This window comes from Balaenoptera ricei, chromosome 8, assembly GCF_028023285.1.
Source record: "Balaenoptera ricei isolate mBalRic1 chromosome 8, mBalRic1.hap2, whole genome shotgun sequence".
Taxonomy (NCBI): Eukaryota; Metazoa; Chordata; class Mammalia; order Artiodactyla; family Balaenopteridae; genus Balaenoptera; species Balaenoptera ricei.
In genome coordinates this window covers 8,654,456-8,670,937 of record NC_082646.1, presented here as the reverse complement: position 1 = coordinate 8,670,937, position 16,482 = coordinate 8,654,456, and the positions used below count along the sequence as shown (strand labels likewise).

At 58.6% G+C, this 16,482-nt stretch overlaps 1 protein-coding gene across 1 annotated transcript; it reads left to right on the top strand.

The window, feature by feature from the left end:
- The first annotated feature begins 283 nt into the window (after positions 1 to 283).
- ROBO3 (roundabout guidance receptor 3) lies at positions 284 to 16,303 on the top strand. The gene is made up of 28 exons (XM_059929258.1): positions 284 to 443; positions 3,396 to 3,722; positions 4,059 to 4,216; positions 4,706 to 4,826; positions 4,923 to 5,061; positions 5,380 to 5,507; positions 5,789 to 5,913; positions 7,076 to 7,247; positions 7,563 to 7,768; positions 7,987 to 8,068; positions 8,373 to 8,538; positions 8,724 to 8,890; positions 9,419 to 9,543; positions 9,732 to 9,957; positions 10,173 to 10,294; positions 10,669 to 10,840; positions 10,936 to 11,121; positions 11,934 to 11,957; positions 12,049 to 12,091; positions 12,290 to 12,429; positions 12,717 to 12,911; positions 13,081 to 13,219; positions 13,389 to 13,601; positions 14,310 to 14,458; positions 14,588 to 14,698; positions 14,903 to 15,070; positions 15,553 to 15,737; positions 16,052 to 16,303. Exons 1-27 carry the CDS (start codon positions 284 to 286, stop codon positions 15,705 to 15,707), a joined length of 4,119 nt encoding a protein of 1,372 aa, XP_059785241.1. The 3' UTR covers positions 15,708 to 15,737; positions 16,052 to 16,303.
- Positions 16,304 to 16,482: the final 179 nt, after the last annotated feature.

The following is a 16,482-nucleotide window of genomic DNA, read 5'->3' as shown; positions in this document are numbered from 1 at the left end:
CGGCGGATTAATCCCTTAATTACGCGGTGAACCGCGTGGCACCTGCTTTCTGCCCGCCCAGCTCCCGGGGGACCCGGGCACTGGCGGGTGGAGAGAGAAGGACGAGGGAAGGAGGAGGGCACGCGGAGGCACGCGCGGTACCCAGGCGCGCCGGCAGGAGAGCGGCACCGTGGCTGGGACAGCGCGCAGAGGCTGTAGAGGGGCTTACGGCTCCCGGCCCGCGGGTCTCAGACCCAGGGGCTGGGCTCCGAGCCCCCAGCCCCGGTCTCAGTCGGGTCGCGCCATGCTGCGCTACCTGCTTAAAACGCTGCTGCAGATGAACTTGTTCGCGGACTCCTTGGGCGGGGACATCTCCAACTCCAGCGACCTGCTCTTCGGCTTCAACTCCTCGGTGGCGACGCTCAACCAAAGCCAGCTGACCCCCGGCGATCCTTATCTCAACGGTGAGACCCTGCCCCACGGGGACTTCGGATCCAGGGATGGGGTAAGGTGGGAGGGCGGCAAGGTCCGGGACCGAGCGATGCCCTCCCGCGCCTCCCAGCGCCTCCCGGGTGGTGGGGGCCAATGGATAGTTTGGGGCTTAAAGCACCTGAGTGGGGATATCGGCGGGAGGTCGAGGGCTTGGGAAGAGTTGGCAGCTGAGTCCACCACTCCTCTCCTCCCCAACCGATGCCCACGGCCACCCCAGGTGAGAAGAACCGGAGTAAGAGAGGCCGGGACCCACAGCACGGAGGGTAGAGGAGGGGGCGCGGTCGCTGGAGGGCCTGGGCCAAGCCGGGCCACTCGGTGACCCACCTAGGTAACAGGTTTCCCTTTGGGACCCTAAGTTTTCCAAGAACTCACTTAGGACGAGGGTGATGACGCCAAAATGTTACATGTGTTTGCTACAGAAGAAGGTAGAGGCGGCGACCATTTCAGGGAAACTTAGAAGTTTGCCCCTCAGAGGTAGAACTCACCGCCGGCCCACCCCGGCAGAGCTGCGGCGGGCGGGCAGCGCTGGCGGGGAGGTCATTACCGCTAATTACGGTGATTAATAAATGACTGAGACAGCGCGCTTTCCCCTAGCGCTGCGGGGAGGCGGCGAGAGTAGATCTGCCGGAGCCTGGGGAGAGGGCCAATTGCGCCCCCTGCCGGCCGCATCGGGAACTCCCGCATCCCTGAACGACTTTGCTGTTGATCCCCCTCTGGGCACAGCCTTCATCCCTCCGCCTCTACCCGCTCGAATCTACCAGCACCGTGCTGGGGACTCCAAGGTGGCAAGAAAGGAGACCCAGGCAATGGATGTGTGTTTGTGAGTGGGGTAATCCAGGTGCTGGGGGAGGAGCGCCAGAGCCCCATTAGCATGGCCATTAGCTATTCATTAGCTGCTGTCGAAGCATCTCCTGAGACCTGGAATGACAGGGAAGAAATTCCAGGGAAAGGACGCCTGCAGCTGTGTCTACAGGAATTAGGGGGAAAGAGCCGATGAGAAGGGTGTGGTTTGTATGGAGGGAGCAAGGAGGAAGAAGATGGGGAATGAGATGGGATTCTCCAACCTCCTGACCCTCTTAGATTCCCAGGAGGTTCTCACGGACACCCCAGACGCGCCTCTGCTCCCCCAGCGCTCTTACAGTGTTTTCACCACACATGGTCTCATTCAAACTCGAAAATTTAAGGAGGTGCGTTGATGGTCACATTTTGTGACTGAGAAAACAAACTCAGAGTGGATGAATAGTATCCCAATGGTCACGAAAGCAACGTAAAGCTTGGCAATAACAAACCAACTTCCATTACACCCAAAGGCCATGTGAAGGGGGGAAAGGGAATTTTGGGGCCTGGAAGAATCTGATTCAGGTAGAGACTGTAGAGGTCAAGATAAGGTAAGGTGGGCCAGGGAGGAAGAGCCCATAACTAATGGTAGAATAGCCATATTCATGGAGTCTTCTTCCAAGTGCTTTACATACACTCTGGTCTTGTGACAACCCTATCACTACTGCCACATTACAGGTAAAGAAACTTCGACCCAGACAAGTTCAATAATTTGCCCTAGTTCTGACAGCTAGGAAGTGTCAGCGTCTGAGATTCCAGCCCCTGTCGGTTCCACGACACTCCTTGAGCTCTTAACCACTCCAGGGTCGCTCACGTGGGGTCTGGTCTATCTAAACGGGGACTGGAATGGGATGGAGGAGAAGAAACGAGTGAGAAGCAGAGATTTCCATCTGAAAGGGAGGAAATCGAGAAAAATTCCTTCCTTCCCTAAGTGGGAGGGAAACCGATCTTCTTGTCCCTAACCAGTTAGATACCCTCCCCCCAGGATAGCAGCAGCACGGGGCAGCCCATGCAGCTTTGTCTCCACTAGAACTTCTTAAGAGCCGGGGCTGAGAAATGAAACCCAATTCCGTACAGAGGCTGGAAGCAAGAGGCCCCCGCGGATTTTGGAACTGGGGGTGGGGTGGGGCGTTGGGGGCGGGGGCGGGGGAGGGGAGGCAGAGAACAGAAGCACGGGGCTGTCCCTGATTATTTAAGGACACCAGGTTACGCGAGGCGGCAGCGACGCCTACTGGCCGCCATAGGTTACAAATCCACTTTTGACGAATCTGGGGGTGGGCGTCTGAGCTCAACCCGCTCGAGGATCCTGGATCCCAAACTGCAGAAGAAGAAGCGAGCAGAAGTCTGTAGGCCAAGTGAGGGGCAGGAGCAGACATGCGGTGAACGGATCTGAGTGACCAAGGAAAGTAGAGGAATTCCTCTCTCAATGATTCTTAGCCTTTCTTAACTATATCAACCTGTAGCATAATCTGTTGAAAACTATGCCCTCTTAGAAAAGGAGCGTTACTCACTATTCCACCATCATTTGCGTTCAATTCCTGTGACTTCACAGGACCCAGAAACGTGGGCACTGTGCCCATTCACGGGCTCCAGGATAAGGAGTCCCAGCCCTCAGCCCATCATTCACTTCTTCCCTTTCCTAAGGGGGGCCCCAGGCTGGGCCACAGTCTCCATATCGCTGGTCCGGGACCGCGCGGAGGCGAAGAACAAATTGTCGGCGCTGGTGCACCGCTTATGGTTGTTCACAGGTCTGTGAACCAGCGCGGGAGGGGGACTGAAAACCAGTCGGCTAGAGGCGCGGTCTACTTGCCAAGCCGTGGCCCAGTCACTCTGCACTTCAACTTGGCAGGAGAGGAGGCTGGCGTCGTTAGCCGGCCTAGGAGCAGGTGTCCAGATTCCTCTACTGATCTGCCTGTCCGCAGGCATCTCCTTTCCAGCCTAAGAACGTGCGGGGCACCTGTCCCGAAGGAGATACTCGACCCTACACACAGAGAGGGTGGGCAGGCGGAGATCTTTCTTCTCTCTGGAGATTCGATCTTTCTCCCGGTTTCCGGGTCTGAATGCTCTGCGCCCCCCACCCCCCTCAGGGTCAAAGGTCGGGCCGGAGGACGCGATGCCGCGCATCGTGGAGCAGCCGCCAGATCTGCTGGTCTCCCGAGGCGAGCCGGCCACGCTGCCCTGCCGCGCGGAGGGCCGGCCGCGGCCCAACATCGAGTGGTACAAGAATGGGGCGCGCGTGGCCACCGCGCGCGAGGACCCGCGCGCACACCGCCTGCTTCTGCCCAGCGGCGCCCTCTTCTTCCCACGCATCGTGCACGGGCGCCGCGCGCGGCCGGACGAGGGTGTCTACACTTGCGTAGCGCGCAACTACCTGGGAGCGGCGGCTAGTAGAAACGCCTCTCTAGAAGTGGCAGGTAGGAGTCCCCTGGTTGCTTCCAGAGCCTCGGGAAGGCGGGAGGGCACCGGGTAATGCCATCCAGAGCCAGGCCCAATCTCAACCCATTCAGCAGCTTCCCTTTGGGACTAAGACCTTTGGCCTCTAAAGCCCTCGCTTTGGCCGGAGGAGGAAGTGGGCCTGGTGTTGTCGCAACCCGGGAAGAGTTCCGGTCTGCGGTCTGCGGTGATCCCCCTCTCCCCAAAACACTTTCCTGTGTCCTCACCCAGTTATGTCACCCCACACCCTATTTATTCCCCTGGTTATTCATTCTCTCTCTCTCTCTCTCTCTCGCTCTCGCTCTCCCTCTCTCCAGTCCTCCGCGATGATTTCCGGCAGTCTCCTAGGAACGTGGTGGTGGCCGTGGGGGAGCCCGCGGTAATGGAATGCGTGCCCCCCCGCGGCCACCCAGAGCCTTCCGTGTCCTGGAAGAAGGACGGTGCTAGACTCAAGGAGGAGGAGGGAAGGATCACGGTGAGGGGCGGGGCCACGGCTGGGGATCCAACGACTGGGAGCCAGGGTCGGGGCCAGGGACATCCTGAGGGGCGAAGCCCTAGGCTAGGGGTCTGAGACCTGTGTCAGAGGAGGAAGGCCTGAATCTAAAGGTCTTGGAGGGGCGGGGGGGAAAGTCCTGGAGGCGATAAGACAAGAGATTTGAAATTGGGGCATTAGCTGACCAGAGGCTGAGAGTCAGCTACTGAGTGGGGGATAAATCAGCAAAGGTAGGACGGAATCAGTGTAAGAAGGTGGGGAGTATGATGCCCCAGGGACTGGTGGGAGGTGGTCTGGGCTGTGGGAGAAATGAAACACCTGAGCCCCACCTTGCGCAGATCACTCAAGGATTCCTTATCTGATAAGTGGGTCAAATTCACTGGTCTTCTTCATTGGCTTGCTTTGAGGATCAGATAAACAAATATGCTTTGATGGCTATAAGGGATCAAAGTTTCCATTATTACTCTGCAGCTCCGTGGAGGGAAGCTGATGATGTCACATACGCTCAAGAGTGATGCAGGGATGTATGTGTGCGTGGCCTCCAACATGGCAGGAGAACGGGAGAGTGGGGAAGCCAAACTTGTGGTCCTGGGTAGGCACGTGGGGTTTTGGAGTTACGGGAGTGTGTAACCTGGGGAGTGAGTAACTGAGCAGACCCCCTGACTATTCACTCACTCCCTCTGCACAGAGCGTCCCTCATTCCTGCGTAGACCAGTGAATCAGGTGGTCCTGGCTGATGCCCCCGTGGACTTCCCATGTGAGGTGCAGGGGGATCCCCCGCCTCGTCTACGCTGGCGCAAGGAGGATGGGGAACTGCCCACAGGCAGGTGAGAAGCCCCCTCCTACTGCCTGTAAGGAGACCCAATCAGCTCAAGAACATACCCAGCCCTAGAAAACTGGGGGGGGGGGGGGGAAGGAAGGCAGATGCCTCTCACTTGATGGCACAGAGAAGTCTGTCCCCCAGAGCCTGTGGCCCCTGCGCTAACCAGTCCCCACGTCCGTTCATGGGTCCATGGGTACCAGCTTCTGTCCCTGTTGAGGTCTACCTTGTCCTTATGTACCCTGATCCTGGTGTGTGTCCTGGGTGGGTGAGAAAGGGTCTGTAGCTGTGGCCAATCCAGCCTGGGGGTGGGGGGGTGGAGCAGGTATGAGATCCGGAGCGACCACAGCCTTTGGATCGGGCGTGTGAGCGCTGAAGATGAGGGGACTTACACTTGTGTGGCGGAGAACAGCGTGGGCCGCGCCGAAGCCTCTGGCTCCCTCAGTGTTCACGGTGAGGGCCCCACCTGGGACTGCCTGCAGCAGGGATGAGACGAGGGAAGACGGAGGATGGGTGGAGGTGGAGAATGAGGAGAAAGGACAGAGCAGGAGATATGAGTGCGTCCCCTGAGATTTCTGGAAGGGGAGGAAGGATGGGAAAGCTAAGCAGGCTTGAGCAAGAGATGGACATCTGCTCCTGCTTAAGCCAAGCTCAGGCTTCTCTCTCCTGTTCCCTCTGTCTCCCTTCTTAGTACCCCTGACTCCCTGTTCCTTTATCTCCCCTCCCCTTCCCAGTCCCACCCCAGCTGGTGACCCAGCCCCAGGACCAGATGGCGGCTCCTGGAGAGAGCATAGCTTTCCAGTGCGAGACCAAAGGAAACCCCCCGCCTGCCATCTTCTGGCAAAAGGAGGGAAGTCAAGTAGGTGGCCAGCTCCACAGGCCTTCCCACCAGCTTCTCCTCTGGGTCTCAGCCTTCCTCCTTCTACATTCTGCAAACTTCTCTCTGGGGTTCTGTCTTACCTTTCCTTCCAGAAAGCTGTGCAAGTTATTTGGGAGGATTAAATAAGATAATGAATATAAAAGGCCTGGAACATATGATAATATGTTTTGGAGGTAGGGAACAGTCCTGTATGGTAATTCCTTGGAGAATCTTTCTGTTTTGGGCAAGGCTGTCCTGAGGATGTAGCAGATCCAATTAGATCCTTCCTCCTCCCCAGGCCTGGGGCCTGGGCTTTAACATTCCGCTCTGGAAAGCAATGACTGTACCAAAGCTGCTCAGGGTAGAACATTACAAGCTGTTCTAATTACAAAGGACTTCCACCAGGGGGAGCTCACAGACACCCCTCAACCTTAGCAAACAAATCTCAGCATATAGAATTGGAATGAACATTAGTTAATGTTACAACACAAGTAACTCGCACCAAGGGAAGGGTGGGAATTTTGCTACTGGGAAACAGGGTCAGTATAATAAAATAAGTCTCATTAACCCCATCCCACTGGGAAACCAGGCCACCCACTACCTCGTTGCAAATCCACAGCCACAATTTTCCAACATCTTCTCTAGCATTGGGGAATGCTGCATTTTAATTAGATTCTTAAATGAATAAAAACGCTGATGGTAGTAGAGGGTGGGAATAAGTATCAGTCAGGGGCTCAGCATGGTGCCATTAAAACCTGCTTCCCTACCTTCTGTGTATCTAATGTAAAATGTTAAAGCCAGAAAGAAGGGGAAAGTACTTAACGTTTATCATCCAATGTACTGAAAGAGTTTCAGGTAATCACTTGATTTAATCCTCATAACTATCCTCTAAGAGTCAAATTTGGGGAAATTGGGGCTCAGGAAGGTTAAATAGCTTGCTCAGTTTCCTGACTGGTAGAGCTGGGACGGGCACCCCCAAATCATTTAATAAAACTCCCTTATTCTTGTGAATAGGGTTAACTAGTTTGCCTAAGGTCACAAAACTGGCTTGGGACAGAGTATGAACTAGAACCTTAGGACTTCTCTGGATTCTGGGGTTGGTGAGAATGGGGAGCTCTCCCTGCCAGCTGCCAGGTGGTTTGGTTGCTTGCTCTGTCCCCAGGCCCTGCTATTCCCCAGTCAGTCACTTCAGCCCACGGGGCGCTTCTCAGTCTCTCCCAGAGGCCAGCTCAGCATCACTGAAGTGCAGAGCGGGGATGCTGGCTACTACGTGTGCCAGGCTGTCAGTGTGGCCGGCAGCATCCTGGCCAAGGCTCTGTTGGAGGTGAAAGGAGGTACGTGCCCATGGAGACAGGGCTGGACTCGTGGCCTGGAAGGAAATCATGACTTAAAGAGATCTGTTTTTCTTGGATTCTATGTAATATATCTGCAAGGGGAGAGGCATGTTCCTGAGGCATGTCCTTGAAGTTTGGAAATCAGGTACAGAAGCCACTAATAGATGGCTGATCCCACACAGAGACAACAGGTGGTTATGGAAGCCCCCTGCAATATCCAGGGGAGGGGAAGTGCAGGAGCAGAGATGAGGACAAGGGGCTGGTTGCCTGAACCCAGGACCCTCGCCTGAGGTGCCCAAGTTCTTCCTCTCTCAGCCTCCCTGGATGGGCTGCCTCCCATCATCCTCCAGGGACCAGCCAATCAGACGCTGGCACTTGGCTCCTCTGTGTGGCTGCCATGCAGAGTGACTGGGAACCCTCAGCCTAGCGTCCAGTGGAAGAAGGATGGGCAGTGGCTGCAAGGGGATGGCGTCCAACTCAACCTAATGGCCAACGGTACCCTGCACATCGCCAGTGTGCAGGTGAGTCTCACTCCTGGGGCCCAAGTAACTGAGAATGGCCACGTGGTCCACATGCCCAACTCCAGTACCTGCTGCAACTTGAACTCCACCTCTTCCCCTCTGCTCTCAGGCCACCTAGAGTGGACAACATCCTCCCCATCCTTCTGTACACCCACCTCCACTCCTTCGCCCTACCTTGCTCCACTCCCAGTTTGCCCATCCTCCGCCCTCTCCCGCAGGAGATGCACATGGGATTCTACAGCTGTGTGGCCAAGAGTTCCACAGGGGAGGCCACCTGGAGTGGCTGGCTTAGGAGGCGGGGTGAGTTTTTCCTTTGTTCCCTTGTTTTGCCAGCACCCTTCTCCAAACCTGCTTCAAAGGTGGCCAGTACCTCCCCAAACCCCAGGACTGATTTTATCTTCCAAATGCCAGGGTCATGGTGGTGGGGAGAAGGAGGACAGAAGTGGTGCCCTTGGGAGGCACATGTGAGCAGGGGTTAGTTCACTATGTCCCCCCTCCACCATCACCACTGTCACAGCGCCACAGCTCCTCTGGGAAGGAGGAAGGTTACGCTGGGGCCATCTTTTCCCCATCCTTCTACTCAAAGATTATCTCCTCACTGCAGAAGACTGGGGAGTATCACCAGACCCCCCTACAGAACCCAGTACCCCTCCGGGGCCTCCCTCGCAACCAGTGGTCACTGACATTACCAAGAACAGCATTACCCTGACCTGGAAGCCTAACCCACAAGCTGGGGCCACAGTCACCTCTTATGTGATAGAGGCTTTCAGGTAAAGAGAAGGTTTTGGATGCAAACATGGAATGTTACAAGGAGGGGCCCCTGTGTCCTTAAAGGCTTTGCTGTTGTGGCGAGAGGTCTGCCAGGGTGAGGAGGTAGTAGGGGGTGACAGAGAATGGATGAGATGAAATAGACAGGTTGGGCTCGGACAGCTCTGTCACCTCATTCTTGTTGTAGCCAAGCCTCTGGCAACATGTGGCGGACGGTGGCAGATGGCGTGCAGCTGGAGACACACACCGTCAGCGGTCTGCAGCCCAATACCATCTACCTGTTCCTGGTGCGAGCCGTGGGAACCTGGGGACTCAGTGAGCCCAGCCCCGTCTCCAAGCCCGTCCGCACCCAGGGTGAGTAAGGTCAGGGTCTCTGGGTCACAGGTATAACGTGAAACATGGCAGAGCACCCCCTCCCCGCAAACCATGGCACCTACCTGGTTCCAGGTCTGTCCTGGTGGCCCGGCCTGGAATAGGAGGTCATGCTTCCCTTTCACTGAGGGAACGAGAGAAGAGGAGAGAGGGAAAGAGAGGAAGATGATTCAGGCATCTTGGTAACTCCTCACTCTGAGCCTTTACCCACAGATAACGCAGATTATATGGAGTGGAAGGAAACTTGCAGGGTCATCTTCATGTGAGGGATGAGGAACAGGGCCTTTAAAGGGCACATATGTAGTCACGCAGAAAGAATACTCATGTTAGCTGGACACCCTGGCCCACCTCTCGAAGGTCTTCCCCTGACCAGCCTGTTCCTGACCCTGGGATGTGCTCCAAAGTACTAAGTAGTGGTCTGTGGGGCAGGGCAGAGGTGGAACATACGCACAGTCTCAGTCCTGACCCCTGTCCCTGTGGCCCCTGCTGAGTGGGCTCTTTGGTCAGTAGACAGCGACCCATCCAGGCCAGTGGAGGAGGACCCGTGGAGGGGCCAGCGGGGACTGGCTGAAGTGGCTGTGCGTCTGCAGGAGCCCGTAGTCCTTGGGCCCCGGACCCTGCAGGTGTCCTGGACTGTGAGTGTGGCCTAGGGATGAGGTTAAGGGCGGAGGTGATGATGGGGCACAAAGGGGCCTCTAAGCATGGGTGTGGGAGGGTGCGAGGTGAGCGGCTGGGGAAGATGGGTGAGTGGAGGAGGGCTGGGGCTGGAGGGCTTGTGTGGCTCCAGCTCTCCCCCTGGTGTGCTTTGTCCTGCCTCCCACAGGTAGATGGCCCAGTCCAGCTGGTGCAAGCTTTCCGGGTGTCTTGGAGGGTAGCAGGTCCCGATGGGGGAAGCTGGTCAGTGCTGGACCTACAGTCCCCAAGCCAGCAAAGTACTGTGCTAAGAGGACTCCCCCCAGGGACTCAAATTCAGATCAAGGTGCAAGCTCAAGGCCAGGAGGGGCTGGGGGCTGAAAGCCCCTTGGTGACCAGGAGCATTCCTGAGGAGGGTAAGGGGGTGGGGCCCAGAGCTGATGGGTGGACAAGAGGGAAGGAGTGGGGGAGGATGAAGGTTTGCCTGTGGAGAGCAAGGAGCCGGCGGGAAGGAGGGATGCATCTCGCTTCCCTAAGATGTTAGAACTGGGAGGATGAGGAAGGGCGGGGCACGAGGGGCAGCTTGCAATGACTGTCTGTGTCCTTCTCACCATGCTCCACCCTGGCCCAGCCCCCAGTGGTCCCCCCCAGGGAGTGGCAGTGGCCTTGGGGGGTGAAGGCAACAGCAGTATCACTGTGTCTTGGGAACCTCCGCTCCCCTCCCAGCAAAATGGGGTCATCAAGGAATACCAGGTGCAGGGGTTGAGAAGGTGGGCGGGCTGGGGAGTGGAGGGAGAGGGAGGCTCCAGGAGTTAGGATCAGGGAGGAGGGAACCTAGGACTGGCTTTGGGCCTGCAGACCAGGCTGGGGTTAGGATCAGGGAGGAGGGAACCTAGGACTGGCTTTGGGCCTGGAGACCAGGCTGGGGTTAGGATCAGAGAGGAGGGAACCTAGGACTGGCTTTGGGCCTGGAGACGAGGCTGGGGGAAGAGGAGAGAGGTTTCAGAGTGCCCTCTCTGAGTTGAATTACGCCCGGCTAAGCCCCTTCTACCATCCAGAGCTTCAAGTTTCCCCGTGAGGCCAGAAGCCACTTCTGAAACTCTAAACCTGGGTCTCGGCCTCCCCAGATCTGGTGCCTGGGCAATGAGAGCCGCTTCCACCTCAACCGGTCCGCGGCAGGCTGGGCGCGCTCGGCGGTGCTCCGGGGACTGCTGCCCGGTCTCCTCTACCGGACCCAGGTGGCGGCGGCCACCAGCGCGGGCGTGGGCGTGGCCAGTGTCCCGGTGTCGGTGCAGCTGCGTGAGTCCGGAGGGGGTGGTAGGGCGGGGCTGGGAGTTAAGGGGGGCCCTGGGGTAGCGGTGCCTCTACTCCCCTCACCTCTCTGACCCCCACAGCGTCTCCGCCGGAACTGGAGCCTGGGCTCGAGGCGGGCCCGGGGCTGGCGGAGCGGCTGGCGAGGGTGCTGCGGGAGCCCGCCTTCCTCGCGGGCAGCGGCGCCGCGTGCGGGGCGCTGCTCCTCGGGCTCTGCGCCGCCCTCTACCGGCGCCAGAGGCAGCGCAAGGAGCTCAGTCACTACACGGGTGAGAGCCCGGCCCGGGGGCAGAGCGGGCGGGAGTCACAAGGGCGCCGCGGGGATGGAAAGGAGGGCCTTGGAGTGGGCGGAGCCTGGAGATCCCTTCCCCCCCCAGGGAGGGAGGCGGGGAGGATGGAAAGAGAGGAGGAGGGACTCAACAGCTCCCGGAGCGGCGTCGGGCGAGGGGTCGCCCGGGAACTCAGCCCCTTGGACAGGGGCCGGGTGCCCAAGGTGGAACCGGGAGCTGTCGGGACCTGGGCTGGGGGGTTGGGGGGGGGGACGGGGAAGATCGGAGCCCAGAGGGGGCGGGGCGGGGCCTGAGTTTGCTGAGAGGAGTGAGATTTGTCCTTAAAATGCCTCGGGAAGGAGCAGGCTTTGCGGTCAGCCTCAGTAGAGAAGGGGCAAGTCTGGGGGGCGGGGGGCGGAAACTCATTTCCTGGGGGTCGGGGGCTGGCAGAGGGAGTGTGGCCAGGATCCCAGGCGATAAATTGTCAGGCGGGGTCTGGATGGAAAGGGGGGACCCGCTGAAAGGAGGAGACTTGAGTTCTGCTTCTCCCTGGGAAGGGGCGTGTCCGGAGAGATGTGAGGTCTCTTAGTTCAGAGGTTCTCAATCTTCGCTACACGCAGGAATCACTTGGGGAGCTTTAGAAAAATACTGATGCCTGAGTCGCATCCCTAGGAATTCCGATGAAATTGGTCCAGGGTACAACCCGAGTGGTGGAATTAGGACCAGGCCCAAGGAGTGGACCAGAATATGGATATTTCTGACTTTTCTCCCCATTTCCCCTCTTCTTTCTCCCACGGGTTCCGTTTCGGAAGCCTCCTTTGCTTACACACCTGCAGGTAAGACATCTCTGCCCCCGGGGTGGGGGTGGGGCGGGGTTCGGACCCCAGGTAGCCGCGCTTCTCACAGTCTCCCCCTCGTCTTCCCCAGTGTCCTTCCCACACTCAGAGGGCCTGTCGGCAGCCAGTTCCAGGTAATTCTCTTAGCTCATCTCCCCAAGATGAGACCACTCCCTTCGTCCCAGGCCCAGCTGCCTCCCCGTGCTGACCTCCGCCCTCCTCTCACCGCCACACTCACCGTTACCGTCCTCCAGCTCCCATTACCCCTGCCTCCCTTACTTCACTGACCTCTTCAGGCTCTCTGTCCCCAGCGTTCACCTACTGTCCCTCAGGCCACCAATGGGCCTTGGCCCTGCTCCTTACCCGTGGCTGGCAGACTCGTGGCCGCACTCATCTCGCAGCCCCTCGGCCCAGGAACCCAGGGGAAGCTGCTGCCCCAGCAATCCTGACCCAGACGACAGATATTACAATGGTGAGGAGTTCTGCTTCCCTCAGGGGTACACCAGGAGGCCCTGCACCCTCTCTCCTCCCGACCGGCTGGGGCAAACTGAAGGGGGCCAAGGGGTCCCAGTCTTGCTGAGGCTGCGTGGTCCTTGGGAAGCTGTGAGTTGGGGGAGCCTCTCTCATGCCTCACCTTTACCCCGGATTGGGATAGGGGAAGAAGTGGGATCCCCTTGTGCCCTCCATTCTCCTGTTGTCCTCTATTTTTCTGTCTCTGCCCCGTCTCCTCCCCGGGGCCACCCTCTTTCTCCCCCTCAGAAGCAGGGATCTCCCTTTACCTGGCTCAGACGGCCCGGGGAGCTGCCGCCTCTGCTGAGGGTCCCGTCTACAGCACCACTGACCTGGCCGGCGAGGAGCTGCAGACCTTCCACGGGGGGTTCCCTCCACACCCCTCAGGGCAGCCAGGCGACTGGAGCCAGTATGCTCCTCCAGAATGGAGCCAGGGGGACAGTGGTAGGGCTCCAGTTCCCAACACCCCCATTTTAGCCCTGAGCAGCATCTTCCCCAAAGAGTGTCCTCCACCCCCTCTTCTGGGACCTAGCCCAGCACTCCTTTCTGACGTGTCTCACCTCTGCCTCTTTCCTGCCTGTATCTTGCTGTGGCCCCACCCTGCTCTCCTCAGGAGCCAGGGGAGGCAAAGTAAAGCTTCTGGGAAAACCTGTACAGATGCCCTCTCTCAACTGGCCAGAAGCGCTGCCACCCCCGCCCCCTTCCTGTGAACTGAGCTGCCTAGAGGGGCCTGAGGAGGAGCTGGAGGGCGGGTAAGGAGGCGCCTTGCCTGCAGATGCCCTGTACACATGGGACCAGCCCAGGGCCTCCTGTTGGCGGAGGGCAAAGATGCTGGGAGAAGAAGGGAAGGGGGCAGCGGAAGGCCAAAGGGAGGGTATGAAGCTACTCAGTCACCCCGCCCTCCTGCCTCTTTGCCCCCAGCTCAGAGCCAGAAGAGTGGGGCCCACCAGTGCCCGAGAGGAGCCACGTGGCAGAGCCCAGCACCAGCGGGGGGTGCTTGGTCCCTCCGTCCCGAGGGGAAACCCCCTCTCCCACACCTTCCTATGGACAGCAGTCCACAGCCACTCTTACCCCCTCACCTCCTGACCCTCCCCAGCCCCCCACTGACATTCCCCATCTCCACCAGACGCCCAGGTAGGGAAGTGTATAGTACCTTGCATGTTACAGGCCCTCCGTACATATCTATTCAGTGGGTGAATGGGTGGATGACCAGACGGATGGATGAATCTGGGGCCCAGAGGTCTCATGGCTGTATCAGGGTGGAAGTGTGATATGGGGAGAAATGTGGAGGTTGGCAAGGTCTCTCACTCCCGACAGTCATTGGAGGGACTCTGCAAGCTTCCTGGGGCATTTCAAAGTTGGCTTTCTTAGTATTCCACCAGCATGGGAGCCTTGTGGAGGACGAGCTGTGTCTTTTTTTTTTTTTTTTTTTTTTTTAAATTTTATTTATTTATTTATTTATTTATGGCTGTGTTGGGTCTTCGTTTCTGTGTGAGGGCTTTCTCTAGTTGCGGCAAGTGGGGGCCACTCTTCATCGCGGTGCGCGGGCCTCTCACTATCGTTGCCTCTCTTGTTGCGGAGCACAGGCTCCAGACGCGCAGGCTCAGCAATTGTGGCTCACGGGCTTAGTCGCTCCGCGGCATGTGGGATCTTCCCAGACCAGGGCTCGAACCCGTGTCCCCTGCATTGGCAGGCAGATTCTCAACCACTGCGCCACCAGGGAAGCCCCCGAGCTGTGTCTTATTCATCTGAGTGTTAGGTTGATTGTTTAGCACGGTGCCTGGCACACAGTAGGCACTTAGTGTCTGTTGAGCGAACAAATGAAGCCTCATGTCATTGCAGGAGGGCGCCCCTTGGGCCAAGTTCCCCTCTCAGTGTATCCCAGCCCACGCTGAGTAGCCATGAAGGGAGGCCTGCTGGCCTGGTTGCTGACCCCTCGGCCCTCCATCACAGCCCCAGCCCTGCCGCTAGTACAGCCAGCAGTGCCCCAGGTGAGTCTGTAGACCCCTCAACTGGCCTCCACCTCCCCATCCCCCGGAAGCTTGTTTCCCCTTCACCCTCAAGCCCCTTTCTTGACCAACTCTCTTACCCGCTCCTCCCCGCATCTCCCGATGCCACAGGGAGAACCCGGCAGGCGCCTGGGGAGATGACTCCTCCACTTCACGGGCCCCGTGCCCGAATCCGGAAGAAACCCAAGGCTCTTCCCTACCGGCGGGAGCACAGTCCTGGGGGTGAGGGGGCCATGAGCCTGGGAGGTGGGACAGTAGGGGAAGCAGGCAGATAACCAAGGGTGAGCTCTGCGGGCTGGAGGAGGGAGCGAGTGGACCCAAACCTTGGGCTGTTCATTCAGTGCCCTCTGACGCCAGGGAGTGGGAGTGGGGGAAAGACCCATATCGGGAGAAGCAGGAGAGTGCTGAAAGCAGGTCTCTCCCCAGACTTGCCGCCCCCTCCCTTGCCGCCGCCGGAGGAAGAGGCAAGCTGGGCCTTGGGGCTGAGGGCTGCAGGCAGCATGTCCTCCTTGGAACGGGAGCGGGACCACAGTGGGGGGAGGAGAGTGGCGCAGGCCGGGCCCCTGGGCGCCTGGCGGGGCCCGCACCTGGATGGTAAGGAGGGCCCCTGCTACACAAGAGGGTGGGCGCAGGGACTGGGGCCTAACAGGTGGTACAGACTGTGCCACTGATGCACTAATTTTCAACCCAGCTCACCCCTGACCTCCAGCTGGGAGGAGGTCAACATTTGATCAACATCAAAGACACTTGTCTCTCTAGCTCTCTTTGGGCAAAATCCCCTGAGGTTCCCAAGTTGTATCCTTTCCCAGGACTGAAGCCCAGAGGAGAAAAGAGTGGGAGCCGGGCGCTCTGTCCCTGCTTTCCCAAGGCCCTCTCTGCGTGGGAGTTCCCCACGGGTTTCTGAGCACGTGTTATGTGAAGGCCATGGGCTGCGCGCTCTGCTTCTCCTCAGCCCCCAGGATGGTCTGCCCTCAACTCTGCTTCCAGAGCTGGGATGGCGGTTAGGGGGGCACGGGGGCAAGCAGCGATGTTCTCCCCCTGCCTGGGCACAAATGCCCCTCTGTCTCGTGCTGCAGAAGAGGCCTGGCTCCCCTACAGCCGACCAAGCTTCCTGTCCCGGGGCCAGGGCACCAGCACCTGTTCCACAGCCGGCAGCAACTCTTCGAGAGGCTCCGGCAGCTCTCGGGGCTCCCGGGGCCCTGGCCGGAGCCGGAGCCGGAGCCGGAGCTAGAGCCAAAGGCCAGGACAGAAGCGTGGAGAGGTAGGGGCTGGGGATGGCAAAAAACAAGAGTGGAGGGCTAGGGAGCGTGGGCCACGGGATGATTAAAACTAGGAAGGCAGAGAGGTCTTCTGGGGGGAAGTGTCAAAAGGAAGGGACCCCGTGAGTAAGGAGGAAAGGAGGACTCCTGGAGCATAGGTGACAAAGGATGAAGACAGATGACGTAACAGAGGGGCCAGGCTCTGTAGGAGAGCTGGATCAGGAGAGAGGCTGACCAGAAATGAGGTGCATCCCTACTGGGTCCTGTTTGTCCCGACCAGCGCCTTGCAAACCAGCCTCTCTCTCTCTCTCTCTAGGAACCAAGATGACCTTTGATGAAATACCAGAAATCCCATGGGGAAGGGCGTGTCCCTGGGCCGGGAGCCTGAGCAAGAGCCCCTCCCCCTGGTGAATGAGGGCTGAGCAGAGAGGAGCAGGGACGAGTCTCTTCCCTCTCAGCAATGATGCGTGGGGCTCCCTGAGAAACTGGCCTAGAAGCCAGGAGCCAGCTCTTCCCTTGCCATCTGGGACCCATTCATAAAAAAGACAATAAAAAGAGTCTGATCAGAGCCCTGGGCCCTGTTTGTCTGGTTTTGTGCGGGATGTGGGGAGGAAGGGGGCTGCGAGCGTGTGTATATCATTTGAGCTTCTTCAGCTGAAAGCACTAGTTGAGGGCAGGGCTAAGAGATGCCACCTGTTTTGCCTCCAGAAGGAGCTGAAGCCACTGTCTTCCCAGTTACACCCAGAA

What these genes read in the sequence shown, in the direction of transcription:
- ROBO3 (XM_059929258.1), top strand. Translation starts at nt 284, where the DNA reads ATGCTGCGCTACCTGCTTAAAACGCTGCTGCAGATGAACTTGTTCGCG. An exon ending in GGGGAACTGCCCACAGGCAG is followed by an intron (nt 5,062 to 5,379) that starts GTGAGAAGCCCC and finishes GGGGTGGAGCAG; the next exon opens with GTATGAGATCCGGAGCGACC. An exon ending in CTTTGCTTACACACCTGCAG is followed by an intron (nt 11,958 to 12,048) that starts GTAAGACATCTC and finishes CGTCTTCCCCAG; the next exon opens with TGTCCTTCCCACACTCAGAG.